This window comes from Nannobrachium achirus (genome assembly GCF_963921795.1).
Source record: "Nannobrachium achirus genome assembly, chromosome: 2".
In the NCBI taxonomy this organism is placed as follows: Eukaryota; Metazoa; Chordata; class Actinopteri; order Myctophiformes; family Myctophidae; genus Nannobrachium; species Nannobrachium achirus.
Genome location: NC_137811.1, coordinates 24902720 through 24917088, shown reverse-complemented (window position 1 = coordinate 24917088; position 14369 = coordinate 24902720). Strand labels below are relative to the sequence as shown.

Sequence of the window (14369 nt, the reverse complement as noted above, 5' to 3'; positions counted from 1 at the left end):
ATACCAGGGGTTCTCAAACCTTTTTAGGCCGTGACCCCCAAAATAAACATCTTTGAACTGGGGACCCCCACCCTGACCAAGCACTTGGAATTGTAGGTTTTACATTTAATGTGACTCGGTTCCGCGTTGCGAGGCGTTGTGAGCATGTAGATTGGCTATTTTCACAATGTTCGCCTCTTGCTTACTTAATATTTGAAAGTTTGACCAGTCCTGTCGAATATTAAACTATTCGAATACTTTGAGGTATAATAATTCGAATACTAAAAATCACTATTCGTGAATGCCCTACTGTTTACTTTTTACTGCTCTTTTCCTGAAGAGTTCCTGCAAATGCATTTTTTCCACAGGTTTCTTTCCCCGTTTTGCCTTTCTAAAGGCCCTTTCCCACTGGGCGCGATAACGATAATGATAACAATAAGTCGGCACCGTCGTTCACAACAATTATGAGGGCTTTATCGTTGTGGTGTGGACGCTACCATCCACTTCAATTGAAAAACGATATTTTTCATCGTTATCGCGCCCAGTGGGAACGGGCCTTAATTCTTATGGAGAATGGAGCGTAGTGTTGCACAAATCCGCAAATGGCAAGAAACCACTCCATTCCCATTGAAAAGCAGAAGGTATAGATTTACCTTCAAAGGTAGATTTAAACTTCAAGGTCAGATATGGTCATAAAAATACCAGATCTACAAGCTCGCAGCGCTGCACTCTGTGCCGCGCTGTGAGCTTGTAGATCTGCTATTGAGATATGAGAAAACTGTTATTTTTCAGGGTTAAAAAAATAGCAAAAGTAATAGATCTACAAGCTCGGATCGCCACCTTTCTCTCTCTCTCCCCCTCTCCCTCTCTCTCTCTCTCTCTCTGTCTCTCTCTCTCTCTCTCTCTCTCCCTCTTTCTCTCTCTCTCTCTCTCTGCTTAACCAATCATTATATTACAGTAGTAGTAGGAGTGTGTGTCTAAATGCTAATTCGATCCATCAGCAGCAGACTAGACACTAATAGCTTTTATGCCTCTGATTGGTTAATAAGACGGTGGCTGAGTGAAGAGGGATCCCTCACAAAGCACTCTAATGAAGGATATTAAACCGCAGACGTCTGATCATCGGTCTGTTGCGAATGTTCACCTATTTTCACCAAATGTCCACCTATTATTATGACACTCGCAGGATAGGGTTAGGCTAGGGTTCATGTGGTTAAACAAAATCCTGAAACAATCCCGAAAACAATAGGACCCGTTACAGTGTTCGTGCTCACAAAGTGGCATGGAAATGGAACTGCATATCAGAAACCTCTTATCTCCCTGTTTTAACTTTCGATTTGAAAATAGCCGATCTACAAGCATACAATGTGTCGCATCATGATGCACTGTGAGCTTGTAGATTGGCTATTGTGAGCTGTAGATCGGCTATTTTCAAAACAAAAAAAAAACTACTTGATCATACTGTACCTACAGCATCACACAAAAGCATCAAGAGTAGCAGATCCACGCGAGCTTGTGACAAAATAATAACTACATCTGATCCACTGGAACACAAGTTCTTTTTTACACATTTTCAGAAAAGTAAACTTTTTGGACATACAAGGTTTCAAACCCGACAGCAACGATTATGATGGACTTAACGAGGTTGCGGAGGGGGGGTTACAGCGAGGCGGAGGTTGGCGCGACCGCACAGGTGGATGATGCCACGCACGTGCACGCACGCCCGTTATGTAACCGACGGTTCACACCTTTTGTCAGCACGGATTAATGCCAACTACTTTCTTCTCGTCGCCGTTGACAGCAGTGGCGTCGAGATTACCGTGAATAAATTAGGATTAGAGAGAGAGCTTGTGCGTGCGTGCGTGCGTGCGTGCGTGCGTGCGTGCGTGCGTGCGTGCGTGCGTGCGTGCGTGCGTGCGTGCGTGCGTGCGTGCGTGTGTGTGTGTGTGTGCGCGCGAGTTAAGGGAGTATACTAAATGGTAAAATGGTAAATGGTGCATTTCTACCACTTTTTCGAGTCACGTGTTCAAATACTGGATTCTGATTGGCTAAATTCCGGAGGTTATGAGAGAACTACTGCCGCAAAGTTGTGTTAGGACTTGTCCGAGATCAATGAGCCTCAGTGTACATCCGGGGACTTCAGGAGGTAGTCGGAACACCTTTCCCCCAACCAACAAATGACCGTGGCAACGGTCCTATGTTCACTAACGTGCATGCTATAGTCGCCGATTTATTTGGATCCAATGCAATCCGCCAACTTTAAAGCCCCTTTTCTCTGAACCTATGCCTTTCTGGAAGCGAACAGCCTCTATTTACGGCCGGAACGGTACTTCTAACTGACGTTAGCTTAGCTGTAAGCTAGACGCATGGATTAGTATGGAGTTGGCGCCATCTGTTGGTGAGTAGAAGATGTTGTTGGTGGAACTATCTGCTGTCTCGCGGAAGTTTTATAGGCAATAATGATTGTAACTTAAGATCCTTGCAAGTTACAACTATGTGTTTTCTTTCATGTATAAGGGAAAAAGTGGTAGAAAAGCTATTTACCACTCGGGGTCGGACATTATGCTCTGATAATGTCCTGTGTTAGGGTGTTATCGGACTCGGCTTCGCCTCGTCCGATAACACCCTAACACAGGACATTATCAGAGCATAATGTCCTCTCACTCGGGGTAAATTGCTTACTTATATAGCGCTTTTAATCCAAAGCGCTTTACATAGATTGTGCATTACATTCACCCATTCACACACACATTCATACACCGGTGGCAGAGGAAGCCATGCAAGGCACCAACCTACTCACCGGAGGCAATTAGGGGTTCAGAGTCTTGCCCAAGGACCCTTCGACATTAACTCAGGGGGAGCCCGGATTCGAACTGGGAACCCTTCGGGATTTATACCCTTCGTGCTCTAATACCAGTTTCTCTACCCCTGAGCTATGCCGCCGAGCTATGCCGCCCCATACTGGGGGGGTCGGTCTCGCACCGGCACCTGTGCTGTTGCCTATCAGTCCGCTGACAGCTTTGACTGACTTGACGACGTACGGCGCCCCCTTCACCCCCTTATCTTTTAAACCATGGCTGAGGGAGGCAACAACACGACACATCTTCCAGCACTTAGATTACGGTCTCAAAACCTTCATTCCAACTCAAGGAAGTCCCATAACATAACGTCACATGACGGCAGGGGCGTCACACCGAATTCTGGGCCCTGGGTACAAGGATTCACTGCGGGCCCCCCATGAATGTTAACTATTGAAAAATAGCAGATATACAAGCTCACAGCGCGGCACCGAGTGCCACGCTGCAAGCTTGTAGATCTGCTATTTTTAATTTTTTTTGAAAAAGTGTGCAATAAACCCATGTTTCCATGTCAGTGATGCTCGAACTTTTTCATGTGAAGGACCCCCAAAATGATATGTATTTGGCCACGAACCCCCATCTCAAAATATTTAGTTCCAGGGACCCCCGGAAGCAAAATTTGAGTTACAAATGTCCGCTTAAAAAATACATATTCAAAGATTTGCAACACATTTTCACGACTGTGAGCTTGTATATCTGCTATTTTTCAATTGCCAAAGTTACTAGGGCCCCTCCACCTTGGGCCCTGGTAACTCAGTCCCACTTTCCTACCCCTTGTGATGCCTCTGCATGACGTTATGACTCCAGGTATGTTCTAAGAGCGCGTTCCAATGGTTTGTCATCTCCGAGGCGTCTGCCTTCATACGTTCCAGTGTTTACCCAGGATAATTGACATAATCACCCATGTGGAAACTGGGATAAGCTTGCACAGTGAAATCCTCAGTGTTCATTGGACTCTGATGAGTGAGTGCACATAATGGAACCATAATGGTTCATTTGGTACACATTTGGTTCCGTTTGTGTGTGTGTGTGTGTGTGTGTGTGTGTGTGTGTGTGTGTGTGTGTGTGTGTGTGTGTGTGTGTGTGTGTGTGTGTGTGTGTGTTTTTGTTTTTTTTAAAGACCGGGAAAGCATCTCCCCATTTGAACACTGTCAGAGTTAAGAGGAGACCTTGAAACTTGAAAGTTTGAGAAACACTGCTTTAGAGGTTAGGTTTAGGGTTAGTTTTGGAGTATATGCCATAGCTCCTTGTAGATTAGGGTTATTAGACATGGCAATCGCATACACGCACACGCGCGTGCGACGTGTGTAGCGCGCAGAGGAGGAGGACATGTTCTCATGCCAGAATCGCTTTTGCAACAGAATCAAAACGTCTTCATTCCCACTCCCACATCCCTCTTTGAAGTCCCACTCCATGTTAGTGGGAAACGGGGGGGGCTTCACACCGTTTATAATAAGCCCGGTGTGCAGTCGTGGAAAAAGTACTGAAATTTTTTTACTTGAGTAAAAGTATCACTATTTCAACAAATAAATACTCTGTTGCAAATGAAAGTCCGGAATTCAAAATGGACTCGAGTAAAAGTATGAAAGTGATGGCATCAAAATGTACTTGAAGTACCAAAAGTAAAAGCACACAATATGTTTGAAAATAGCAGATCTACAGGCTCACAACGCGTCGCAAGCTTGTAGATCGGCTCTTTTCAAATAGCCACGGTATAAAATAGGGCTAAAGTGGTTCATCTATGTTTTATAATAATACAATTTATATCTGCCAAGTAACTAGTAACTAAATTCAAGTAACTAGTAACTAAAGTTTTCTAATAATTGTAGTGAAGTAAAAGTACAACATTTGGATCCGAGAGGGGTAGAAGCAAAAGTATTGGAAATTGGAATTACTCAAGTAAAGTACAAATAGCACTAAAGTGTGCTTAAGTAAATCTACTCAGTTACTTTCCACCACTGCCGGTGTGAGACAGATAAACAGACAGACCGTCAGAGGGACAGACAGGCGGACATACGGATGGACGGCAGCTCAGTTTAATTTCCTTCATTAGTGAGTTTTGTGAGGGATCCTCACTCACTCAGCCATCATCTTATTTACTAATCAGGGGCCATTAGAGCTTATTAGCGTGTCAGCTGGCTGATGGATCAAATTAGCATCTAGACGCAAACACACTCCTACAACTACAGTAACATCATTATCGGTGCGTGTGTCATCTCAACTCAACGCAACTTTTTTACAGTTGGGTTAGGTATTATTTCCTAACAACCTCGCGACAATATCGTCGCTGCCGGTGGCAGAAACCTCTCATCTCCATGTTTTTTTTTTCTTGTGAATTATCTCCCTGCTTGAGCCATTCAAGCTTGTAGATCTGCTACTATTGCTTACTTTTGAATTTGAATCCGGAAAAGTGTAATTTTTGGACGTATGAAGTCTCATTCCACCCGACAGAGACGAAAATGTATCACGAATCACGAGTGCTAGAGGCTGCGATGCGTTAACGATCACGACACAGAGGCCACCATACGACGTGTATCGCGGTACACGTTGGGTTTTGAATAGTGACCATGATCAGGTTGTCCACATCCAGAATATCTTAATGTGTGACTCTGGTGTTACATCATCCGCCTATAGCAGTGCTAGCCAATCAACAACGCCGGTAACAAAAAAACACCATGTAGTGGGCTCAGGGACATGCTGGGCCCCCGATTCAGCCCGGGAAAAAGAGTTGGAGAGGCCCTCATTGCGCGCTATAGAGAGAGATCTCTCTCTATAGCGCTGCTGCTACTCAAACATTTGTGACAAAGTGACAAGCCAGTGGGCCAATTACATGAGTTATATTTCTTCGTTTTCGGGTGGAAACCTTGTATGTCCAAAACCGTTTGTTAAGTATTTATCATTTTAAAAACGATTTAAACTAGTGAAAACAGCCAATCTACAAGCACACAACGCGTGCTTGTAGATCGTCTGTTTTCACTACTTCTGTGCAAACAGTTTAATTTTTACTTTTGTGCAAACAGTTTAATTTTTTCCTAATGGCCGGCCCGGACCGTCCGGGAATGAACCGGCCGTTCGGGAGTTGTCCCGCTTTTCCCAATGGCCAGAACATCCCTGAGTGGGCTTTGTAAGAGTAGATGCTCAGTGAACAACAGGTCCACTGCTCAGAGTCCTCCAGAAGGACACTAACAGAAGAGACTGTGCTGCAAGGAGAACCGAGGACTCAGCCTCATGGCAGTAAACAGAGGCGTGAGTTCAGAAAGAAATAGGGGGTGGCAAAAAAAAATAAGTTAACATAGCCCCCTTTCTAAAATAGCAACAAAAAAAAATAGTGGATCTACAAGCTCTCAATGCGTTGCCTGGCGACGCATTGAGAGTTTGTAGATCCACTATTTTTTGCTATTTGTTTGGGGGGTGAAAAGAGAAAATGTCTGCCTATGGTGACGTTCCCAGATTAGGGATGCCACGTTGAAAGTGGTTGCATTAAACCATGAAAGGCTTATCTAGATTATATCAGGTGTCACATGTAGATGGACATGCATCAGAGCAGAGTTGGGGACAATATGTAATGTAATGTAATGTACCGTACTGTATTGTACATACCTTGACGTTGTCTGGATGCAGACCCCCGGGGTGCTTGTCCATGTACTGACAAAGGTCTGTGTGCTGTGGAAAACAGGAAGAAAAAATAATACTAAAACACTGGCACACTATAGGGCTCCAATGATAAAGTACATTCATTGCACCCAAAATAAATCAGAGACACTTTGAGCTACACTCTTCATCAGACTGAAGTGAACACAGAGAGACAGACATCTATCAAGAAGATCAGGTAGAATGCATTGCAGCCGTTAACAGACGACAAGCTCCCACATGGCCTATCAGATCCATTATATGGTCCCTGACATCAATACAGTTTAGAGATGGGAATATGGAGATACCAACTAGAAGCCACTGCTCAGGTATGATTGTATACATAATATGAAAACCCCATTCATTTGAGAGATGGCAACACAGACAGACACTCGAGTCAAGAGGAGGCTGTTGCAGCTTTTCAATCTGCTGCGGTCAGAGACTAAAAATGACCTAGACTAGAGTACAACAAAAGGTTGAAACTGGACACTTTGGTCCCTAGATCAGCATTGATTATCAATTATCTTAAAGACAAACGTTGCTGTCCTACATGGATTGTTAGCCTGTTTATTTGTGTCATCGGACCTCTGCAAGGCCTGTTTATGTTTTATTGTGTTTTCTTCTTTTTTCACATTGATTGTGCTCTTGCTTTTACTGTGCTTTTGTGTTTTATTTGCTTTTATCCTGATTGATCTATTTAAGCCCTTATTTCCCCTTTCCCTCATAAAGGCCTTGGCCTATTGCCAGTGCACAATTGTAAATAAGACTATGGCCTTACTTTGGTTTGCCTGGTTAAATGAAGGTAAAAAGAAAGACAATAAAACAGTTGATGCAATGATATTGCATTGTATGTGGTGGTGTGACTCTGCTCCCATGATGCTACAGATGACACAATAATCTATAAGCATGACAAGACTATGATATCACAATGCTCCTGAAGCAGAGCCTAAATATACACACTGAATATTACATTGAAAAGATAATAGATTTATTAAAAGAAAATAACTCATAGGGCTTCCCCAATTAGTTTTCCCCAAGGGCCGAATTATGTCTAGGGTACCAAGCCGAGGGCCACAACATTGCAGGGGGCGATGGTGGCGTTCCCGCTACTCTAGCGACAGTTCAGATATCGTTGTTGTCGGGTGAAAATCTTGTATGTCCAAAACCGTTTGTTTTGCATTTATCATTTTAAAAATGATTTAAAAAACAGTGAAAACAGCCGATCTACAAGCACACAACGCCTCGCGATGCGAGGCGTTGTGTGCTTGTAGATCGGCTGTTTTCACAACTTTTGTGCGACGGCCTTGTATGATGAAGCAGGGCTTTACTTTGCGAAAGAACATACAAATTTGGAGATACAAGGTTTCCAACCGACAACAACAATATACTAGTGTTGTTGCTGCTCTTATACCACCATTATTACTGGGGTTTGTGGGGGCCAGACAGTAGCCCCCTGCGGGACGCAAATGGCCCGCGGGCTGCCTATTGGGGAACCCTGCACTAAAGCATCAAACTGAAGATCTTCTACTTTTGGAAGAGAGCGCTGCTCTTTGGATCCTACTGGCTGTGTCTGTCAACACGGTCATTTACAACATCCATGTTGGGTTCAGTTAAGCTGTTTGTGCTAATCACACAGATCAGGACATTTTGAGCACAGCCATGGTTGATGGGTTTGAACGCTGTGGGTGTTAAAGGAGTGGTTCACCCAAGCATGACTTATGACCATGAAGCCTTGAACTCATGGAGATGTTTAGTTTTGTGTCGCATTCCTAAGCCAGTCATTTGATGACCGGGTCATCAGTCAGTATTAAGTTATTAATCTGTGTCGCTTTAGATTTGAACCACTTTAACAATTTATTATTTTATGCTATGACTATTAAAAAATAGATATACAAGCTCTCGTGAGATTTTGAATATTTTGGACCCGATTCTATAAATGTCTTCTAAATCCTTCTTCTAAATCAGTGGTTCTCAAACTTTTTCATGTCAAGGACCCCCAAAATTACATGTATTTGGCTGCGGACCCCCATCTCAAAATATGTTGTTCATGGGACCACCCAGAAGCAAATATTTGAGTTACAAATGTTCGCTTTTAAAAAGATATGTTCAAAGACTTGCAAAAAAAATCCAGAATTTTTAAAAATAGCAGATCTACAAGCTTGCAGCGCGGCACTCGGTGCCACACTGTGAGTTTGTAGACCTGCTATTTTTCAATAGTTAAAGCATTAAATAATTCTAGGCCTAAATGGCTTTATAAACACTGAATGGGAGTGCTATGGACATGGACACCCAAACCGTTTCACGTTCCGTGTGGACACGTCGCCTTGCAGGCAACGGATCAGGATAAACGCTAAAGGAAATGTCATCTTTATTTACTGTCACTCCCCGAGTGACACTGAGGCACATGGTACTGGCAAAAAAAAAGAAAGGAAAAGAAAATCAATGGTCCTTGTCAGTCAGTCGTACACCTTGTTGTATGCCGCACACCTCCAGTGGCGGTCCAGGACTTAAGTATCCACGATGCCGCTGGACGGCCGCGGCGGCGCGGACGCCAACTCAATCACACCGCGGCCCCCCGCGCGCACGTCTCTTCTTCTGCGAGCGTTCACGTCTGCCTTGTTTATCAGGCTGAATGAATGATATCCGCTCGCTATCGACGGAGATGTCTGCCACGGGAACCTTTGGGGGACGCCAGGCCTGTAATACAATTGTCCTCTGAATGGAGGGGCGGGAGTGACTGTGTGCGTGCGTGTGTGTGTGTGTGTGTGTGTGCGTGTGTGTGTGCGTGTGTGTGTGTGTGTGTGTGTGCGTGTGTGTGTGTGTGTGTGGATGCAGACAGTGTGCGTCTGTCACGCCGCTTGTATTTACTAACTGCTGCCACCGCTGGGTCCCACAGAAACCCACATAAATGTCGTCCCTCTCATGAATAATTCACGAGGAGGCTCAAGTCTGTCTGTCTGTCTGTCTGTCCATCTGACTGAAACAAACCAGCATCTCTCTCTCTCCCTCTCCCTCTCTCTCTCTCTCTCTCTCTCTATCTCTCTCTCTAACACATGTACCCTCTCTCTCTCTCTCTTTCTCTCCTTGTCAATCATCATTAGTCTCTGGAGGAGAGAGAAATGAATTGATTTGGCTGGCAGGGTGAGAAGCCAGTCTACTCTGTATGTAAAGCAGCAGTCCTGACCGGAGCACAGAAGAGGACTGAACAGCATGGTGAAACCGACGCCGCAAACAAGGTTCACGGTGCAACACAACACGTTTCTATTTGCATTTGCATCCCGCCGCCATTCAAGTCAAACAGCTCTCCATGCCGCCACGTTACATATTCATGTGCAGAAAATGAAACACATCCCCATATTCATAACAAGACTCGTGGCTCAAAGAAAGTTCAAGTGAATCTCCACAGCATAAATGTGATACGCTATTTATTACATTTTTTTTAAAATGCGTATCCAGCAGTTTCTCTGACAGACTATAGCTCACACTACAATGTTAACAGTGTAAAATCTCTACTGGATAGACTCAGGATGTGACTCTGACATGCAACGGTCATGTATTCTCTGACATGTCAAGGTCAAGTCTTCTTAACGACTTCTAAAATGAGCATTCTGCATAATGAACACTTTTAACTTTTGCCAATTTAAAGGGGAAGACCACCAATTTTCAATATTGAAATATGTCATTAATATACCATAGAGGAGTTGTGTGGAAATAGAAAAAAAGTTCCCCCCCTTCTGTGTTGCCTAGAACTGGAGGATTGATTTTGGGGTTTGTATTGTAAAGTACAATGTGTGATGTCATCAAGTTGTACTTTAAAATACAAACCCCCCAAATCAATCCTCCAGTTCTAGGCAACACAGAAGGGGGGGGGGGGGGGGGGGGGGGGCTTTTTTTCTATTTCCACACAACTCCTCTAAGGTATATTAATGACACAGTTCAATAATGAAAATGGGTGGTCTTCCCCTTTAAGTATACTTTGATAATAATACATTTGTGCTTTGACATAATTCAATTATTTCTGAATGCTTATGACTTTTACTTAGCCTTTGCCAAAGGCTAAGTAAAAGCCAAAACCGTTACTTTTCAGGATTAAAATTCAAACCAAAAGTAGGAGATTTACAAGCTCAAAACGCGTCGCTTGTAGATCTGCTACTGATGCTTTTGTGTGACGCTGTAGTGGGATCAAGTAGGGGGGTTAATAAAACAAAACAAAAAAAAACACAAAAAGTTAGAATATGGAGATAAGAGGTTTCTGCCCGACAGCAACGATTCTTTAATTTCATTTATTTCATTTCATTTATGTTGTTTTACATTACATACTATTTAATGTTTTCTTTTACTTATATATCATCCATGGCTGAATTGAAAAGGAGCAGCCAGTGCGTCTGCGTGCTGTCCAGTCCAATATGCATCGCTGCACCACTAAGATCAAAGATGGACCTATACTTAGAAACGCTGCAGCTCAGAGCTTTGAAGGAAGAAGACGCTCATCAGTTAGTTGTACCTCCCCAGTGCAGTGCTTCTCAAACCAGATCCACATCTGAAAACATGTTGTGCCAGGGACCCCCCCCCCCCCCCCTGGAACCCCCAGTCTTTAGATTTAGCTGGGGAGTGGGGACCCCCCTGGAACCCCCTCAAAGATCCGATGGTGGAGGTCCCCGCACACAGTGCCGGTTCTAGGACTCAAGTGGTCCTATGCAAGATTATTGTAGGTGCCCCCTCACTAACGGATGCGCGCGTACGCGCGCATCCGTTAGTGAGGGGCCACCTAAAATAATCTGTAGCACCAGATCGAAATGTTATTTTTGGAGGCATATTGACTTGCTCATGAATCAAGTACAGGCAGCCAGGCCTAGAGTGAAGTTTGAGATTATGAGGAAGGAGGAAGGGGAGCGCATATTAAAATAATAACGCTAGTTTTTGGATAGGGGATACATGACATAATGTAACGATATGATTAAAAAATATCTTCTTCCTGTGATGTGGCCCCCTTATTGGTTGTGGCCCCAAGCGGCCGCTTATGTTGCTTATGCCAGGAACCGGCCCTACCCACACACCACTTTGAGAATCACTCAGGGCCGGTTCCTGGCATAAGCAATATAAGCGTAAGCGCACATCCGTCAATGGGTCCTAGAACCGGCACTCATGAGTGAGTACTAGAACCGGCACTCATGAGTGAGTACTAGAACCGGCACTCATGAGTGAGTGAGTACTAGAACCGGCACTCACTCCACTAGTGGAGTTTACAGAATCATTTTGTTTTTTCTGTTTTCTGTAAATATGTTTCCCCTCTCTCAGTTGCTTTTGCTTGATATACTGTAGGTCCTAACAACACCATCTGCAGTGGTGGAAGAAGTGCTTTTACTCACTTAGCAATACCACATTTTATAAATACCCTGTTACTGATAAAAGGCCGGTGTTCAAAATGTTCCTAGAGCAAAAAGTACAAAGGTAAACTATTATCAAAATATACTTGCAATACAAAAGTAAAATTATGAATAATCGTTTCTTTTTTTAACTAGTAACGTAACTAGTAAAGTATTCATACAATTGTAGTGTAAAAAAGTACGATATTTGCCTCCAAGATGTAATGGAGTATAAGCATAAAATATTTAGAAAAAAATAATTAAATACTCAAGTAAAGTACAGTGAAATAACTTGGGCCTTATTGAGTTTGTATCCTCGGTGATGCTATACGTATGTGTGGAAATAACTCTTTTTATGTGATATAAAAATCAATCAATCAATAAAGTAAAAGTACAACAAAAGTGTACTCAAGTACAGTACTTACAGTATATAAACCATTAAAACTGGGAAAGCATCTGTGTCATTTTAGATTTGAGCGTTGGCTGATCTACAAGCTCACAGCGCGCCACGTGCATCTGCTATTTTCTAACATTCTTTAGAAAGATCTTGAGTGTGAGAACTATTGATGTAGAAGACATTTTGTAGAATCAGCCTCAGGTCTCAATGGGTTAACAAACTGCACATCTGTGGAACGCCACAAGAAGCACAGTGTCGATCCAGTATTAAAAAAATGGCTGCCGAGTTGCCATGGCTTTCCGCGCAGGGCATAAACATGCACGCCCCTCGTGTTTATACGGCTGGCCTGCCGTGGTACCAACCAGACCGAGGCTGGGAAAACCCAAGCGAGCGTAGGTCCCGTTTTTAAGATGTGGAGGCTAAACATTCCTCCAACCGTTCCCATAAACAAAGAGCACGGCTACAGAAATAACCGGAGAGAGAGGCTATTAAAGAAAACACTGGAACGCACATATAAGCTAACGTGAAGGCCAAGGTCAGCTCGGTCAAACCGTGATGGATCACGGTCAACTCCTTTTCTTAATATAAGACTGTCTCCTTTGAATATGAATTCATGCGAACCTTCAATTTGAGCTAACATTGCAAACCCACGCACACACACACACGTACGCGCACCAAACAGATTTGAGTCAGCCATTCTTAACCTTTTCTAGCCTGATGTTGCCAGACTGATCTCAATTCGATCATCTCAATTTCGGGCGTTCTTGAAATGAAAAAAACTTTGAGACACTGCATTGGGGAGATACGACTAACTGATGAGCGTTATTCCTTTAAAGCTCCTGAAATCCAGCTTCTCTAATTAGGGCCATCTTTGATCTTAGTGGTGCAGCGATGCAGTGCACAGTGCACGCACGCAAGCACGCACAGTCGCACACACACACTTGCATGGAAAAGTAGCAATACCATCAGAGACTACTTTGTTACAAGTCGTTGCTGTTGGGCAGTAGGGCATTCACGAATAGTGTTTTTTAGTATTCGAATTATTCAACCTCAATGTATTCGAATAGTCGAATATTCGTCAGGACTGGTCAAATATTAAGTAAGCAAGAGGCGAACATTGTGAAAATAGCCGATCTACATGCTCACAACGCCTCGCGTTGCGAGGCGTTGTGAGCATGTAGATCTGCTATTAGGACATTTAAAAATATATTTAGTATCATTTTAAACTTGAAGTACAAAGTTATTTTCAGTCAGTTCTAACCAAAATGGCTATTATCCCGCTTTCCTCGCAACATAATCGCTAAAATATGCAATAAATATAAGGTGCTGGGAGTGAAAATTAGGAATATAATAATGTAGGGGTGCCTCGGATAAAAATAAAATATTTAGAGGGGTACCCCGAGCCAAAAAGGTTTAGGAACCCCTGGTATACATGACGGGCTATGGGTGAGGGTGGGACACTCACCACATACTCAAAGACCAGGGTCAGGGTCTCCTTGGTGTGGATGATGTCGTGGAGCAGGACGATGTTGGAGTGCTTCAGGCCTTTCAGAAGAGATGCTGCAGAGAGAGAGAGAGAGACCACAGAGATACAGAGTTGTTAAATCAATTATTACAATTCTTTGTTATTAGATTTGTACAACCTCTGGAGCAGTGTGTTCCCAAAGATCTTTCATTCCAAGTTGATTTGTTTTTGGGCCGCAGACCCACCCACCCATCTAAAAAATATTCATGCCAGGAACCTCCAGAATAAATGATTTGAGAAATATAGATACGTTCAAAGATTTGCAAACATTTTCATATAGCAGATCTATAAGCTCATAGCGAGGCACACAGTGACGTGTTATGAGCTTGTATATCTGCTATTTTGCAATAGCCAAAATACTAAATAATGGTTAGAGCAGTTAAAATGATGATGATGATGATTGATCGCTTCATTTATTATTCGGCTGGATTCATGCCTTTCAGAAGAGATACTGCAGAGAGGGAGAGAGAGAGAGATCGGGACGCAGAGGGAGGGCTTACAGAAAGAGGGGGAAAGAGAGATAATATATCGTCGTTGTCGGGTGAAAACCGTGTATGTCCAAAACCGTTCGTTTTGCATTTATCATTTAAAAAAATGTGAAAAAAGTGAAATCA

At 43.3% G+C, this 14369-nt stretch overlaps 1 protein-coding gene across 1 annotated transcript in view; it reads right to left on the bottom strand.

Annotated features, from left to right (window-relative positions):
* Positions 1-14369, bottom strand: part of cdk14 (cyclin dependent kinase 14) — a gene marked incomplete at its 3' end in the record, with an annotated part of 339638 nt that overhangs the window by 154711 nt on the left and 170558 nt on the right. The window contains exons 6-7 of the mRNA XM_080748107.1: positions 13696-13790; positions 6438-6500 (exon numbers count right to left, since the gene is read on the bottom strand). Of these exons, the coding sequence (XP_080604233.1) occupies positions 6438-6500; positions 13696-13790 (158 nt within the window). The remainder of the gene's footprint in view (positions 1-6437; positions 6501-13695; positions 13791-14369) is intronic.